Source organism: Humulus lupulus, chromosome 1 (genome assembly GCF_963169125.1).
Source record: "Humulus lupulus chromosome 1, drHumLupu1.1, whole genome shotgun sequence".
NCBI classification, from domain to species: Eukaryota; Viridiplantae; Streptophyta; class Magnoliopsida; order Rosales; family Cannabaceae; genus Humulus; species Humulus lupulus.
The window spans coordinates 305,297,259-305,301,084 of record NC_084793.1 but is presented as its reverse complement, the minus strand read 5'-3'; the positions used below and the strand labels follow the sequence as shown (position 1 = coordinate 305,301,084).

The 3,826-nt window shown below is 34.6% G+C and overlaps 1 protein-coding gene across 1 annotated transcript; it reads right to left on the bottom strand.

The window, feature by feature from the left end:
- Positions 1-583: 583 nt before the first annotated feature.
- On the bottom strand, positions 584-2,894 carry LOC133812672 (AAA-ATPase At3g50940-like). The gene is made up of 2 exons (XM_062246469.1): positions 1,819-2,894; positions 584-1,537 (listed from the first exon to the last, which is right to left on the bottom strand). Exons 1-2 carry the CDS (start codon positions 2,842-2,844, stop codon positions 860-862), a joined length of 1,704 nt encoding a protein of 567 aa, XP_062102453.1. The 5' UTR covers positions 2,845-2,894; the 3' UTR covers positions 584-859.
- Positions 2,895-3,826: the final 932 nt, after the last annotated feature.

The following is a 3,826-nucleotide window of genomic DNA, read 5'->3' as shown; positions in this document are numbered from 1 at the left end:
CCTAAAATTAAAAAAAATATACTAAAAATACTAAATCTAGAAAAAAATTACAAAAAATATGGAGGGGCTCCTAAATATATAAATTTTTTTATTATAAACAAAGTTTACAAATTTACAACAATATTATAACTAAAGTTTATAAGTTTGTAATTATATATTATAATTTTGTAAATAATATTTACAGACTAAATAGAAAATTGTAACAAATTGTCACAAAATTGTTATCCTAATTTTTGTAAAATTTCTATACTTTTAATTTTTTTTAAAAAATTTACAATGATATGTGTATATTTTCATTTAAAAAACATGAGTCGGGTGAGAGAAAAAAAATACATAAAAAAATAGGTATTTATGAAAAAATCCTTAGAATAAGGTATATCTTTTACATTTTTTAGCACCGTCCTATGGTTTAGTGTGAAAAAAAATCTATTGTTCCCAATTTCCTGTCTCATTCATGTCCCACCAATTATTTTAAGACACTTCATTTATTTATTTAATATATATTTAAATTGATTTACATCTTTCTCTCTTCCCAACTATACTAACACTATAAATTAATGACGTGTCTTAAAATAATTAGTGGGACATAGAGGTGACAGAAAATCGGGGATAACAGAGTTTTTTTCGTTTAGTTTAGTGTAGAGCATACATAACCAATAATTGATTGGTTCAAATGTGACATTAGAAAATGTAAGAGCTACATTGTGGGGAATAAATACATACTTTAATAAACACCCTTAATGTGTTTATTTTCTAACCCCCTTTGTTAAAAATATGAAATGTAGCTGGTATGAAAAAGATTGTGTTAGTGCTCTGTAATTCTCACTCCTATAGCCGCTCTCAAGACTGACCATGCACATCAACAACCAACATCGATACTACTCTTCATTTCTTCTGCTTCTGATTCTGCTTCAACATCTTTGGCTATCCCATTTTCCTTACCAGCTCCTTCTCTCTGTTTTTCCTTCTCCACCTTGGCTTTCCCATTTTCCTTCTTCCTCACTTTGAGCAAATCAACAATGCCTTGCAAGGCAACTTCAAGGTGGTCACCCTTTACGAGCTCTTCAGCTACATCTGCCTCTGTATCAACTAAAGTTGTACCATTCTCTTCTTTAGCAACCAATTCTGCCTTAGTAACATCTTTTTTATCCCCTTCTTTCTCCCTCTTCAGCTTAGCTTCTTCATTTTCCTTCTTCTTCACTTTGAGAAACTCAACAAGACCTCCCAGGGCAGCTTCAGGGTCGTCACTCTTTATGAGCTCCTCAGCCACTTCTGCAGGGGTCACTTCTGTGGATTTAAGCTGCTGCTCGATCTCCTCGAACAGGGGATGGTGCTTGATGCCGAGGTAGTTCGAGGCCAGCAGTCTGAACCCACCTGGGGTGCAGTAAGACATGTGGAGGTGAACGTCCATGCGACCTGGCCGCAGCAGTGCCGGGTCGAGCCGCTCTTTGTGATTGGTTGTGAATATTATGATGCGCTCGTCGCCGCAGCATGACCATAGTCCGTCGATGAAATTTAACAAGCCAGACAGAGTCACCTGTGGCAGATCACAACAATAAAAAGAAAAATCATTAACATTCACATGAAAAAATGAGGATTAAAGTCAATGATGTTGATCAAGTAAAAGGACGCGTAGGTCCAGTTTGGGTGCCTACACTTTCAATCAATTCAGCCTAAACAATTAATAAAAACACAACACATATTCATTGACGACCATGACTGAACCTATCAAACTTACTGATCTTTCTCTGTTCTTTAAATGAAACACTTTAGTTCTTCCTGAAAACGAAACAGAACTATAATTAATAGAAATCTAACCTGGTCCTCGTTAGACGTTGGGGGAGAATTTAAAAGTTTGCTTCGGTCTTCTAACTGGATAGAACAATCGACATCTTCCACCACCAATATGGACCTGTTCGCCATTGCTAAGAGCAATCTTCTAAGTTCCGAATTGTACTGGATCCCCGTAAGCTCTAAGTCATACACATCGAAATTCAAATAGTTGGCCATGGCCGCAATCAAGCTCGATTTTCCAGTCCCAGGCGGCCCATACAACAAGTAGCCTCTCTTCCATGCTTTCCCGACTTTTCTGTAATACTCCTTCCTCTTTAAGAACCTCTCAAGATCATCAAGGATAAAGTTCTTGATATCCGTGTCGAGAGCCAGAGTATCAAACGTCGCCGGGTGGTCGAGATTCGTTGGCATCCAAACATCGGCGATGTCGCCGTAGATATTGTAAACCGTGAAGATTTTGAGGGTCTTTTTCTCCTGTTTGACCGACTTTGATTCAGTCAGAATGTGGGGCAAGTAAGATTTGAGAACCAAATCCAGATGTTTCTTATGGAAGCTGAGCTCGAATGAGCGTGCTTCCGATCGAAGCGTGGAATTGTAATTTCGAGGGTTATGGAAGTTATTGGACTCGACTTGGCTACAGACCAAAGTCCATGTGAATTTGACGCCATTAAAGACGTCCACAATGGTCTCGCCGCGTTCCATGGCGATAATGAAGTTCTTCTCCTTCTCGGGTTTACTCACACTGAGTCTCTGCGTCGAGGGAGAGACTTTCTCACCAAGGTAAACCTCCGCAGCCTCGTAAATTTCATTGTTGAACAGACCATCGGACTGGTTAAGCACCATAGTCATCTGGGACGATAACCGATTGAAGAGATTGCTGATGCCAGAGAACATCAAGTCTTGGATTGCATGTGGCATGAAATCAGTCACTAATGACCGTACAATCATTGCTGTGGCGGCCAATGACCCCGCCATCGACAGAACCATCTTGGCCGTCGCGAGGTTGGTTTCAGCTGAAGAAGAAGCAGCCATGGATTTCCTGATGAACATGTAACAGTTGAGAAATAATTTTTGAGCTCGATACTAATGGAGATTATAACTTTTCTTGGTTAATGGAGAATTGGAGTACGTGTTTCCATTTATACGTACATATATATATATATATTTATATATGGATTTTGGAGAAGAATCTTTACCATGGTATGACTCCACTGACAACGTAAACTTCTCAGAAAATTCCTCTCGCTATTCAATATTGAGAATAATCAAAGACGTGTAAGGATTTTGCGTCGTTCTTAAACAACAATACTTGGGGCTTAAGAAATAAACAGAGCTCTATGACTTACAATGGTCTTTTCTCTCGAAATATTCAGGTTAGGAAGACCTTGCTCTTCATTCAACTTTTTCAACTTCAAAGTTTAATTCTTGAATTTACTTGACTATACAATAGAGGCATAATATAAAGATTATGAAATTATTGTTTAGCAAGCCAATAAATATGACATTTATAACCCAACAAAATATCTCTTCTATATAATAAGAATTTTTTTTTTGTTAAAGAATATACCTTTAAAACTAATTAATATTTAATAAAAATAATTAATAATTATATTAATATAAATTCAAATATTATAAAATAATAATTATATATAATATATAATTATAATTTTTATAAAATTTCAGTAAAAATATTTAGTAATTATATTAATATGAATTAAAATATTATTATTATAATAATATTTAATAAAAATTAGATAATTAATAATTATATTAACTAAACAAAAAATTATAATAATATTTCTCTTCTATCAAGAATAATATCACTAATATTCTGTATTAGCAATTTGTGATTCTTTGCCAATAAAAATAAATTAGGATTTTTGTAGAGAATAGAAAGGAATATTAAATTACAATGTCCATGTCTATAATTCGATTAAATACTACTTTCTTTTTTACTAGAAAAATATGAACTAAATAATTTCCCTTTTCCTTTATCATTATTTAATGTATTTACTAAACAACTAGAAATATA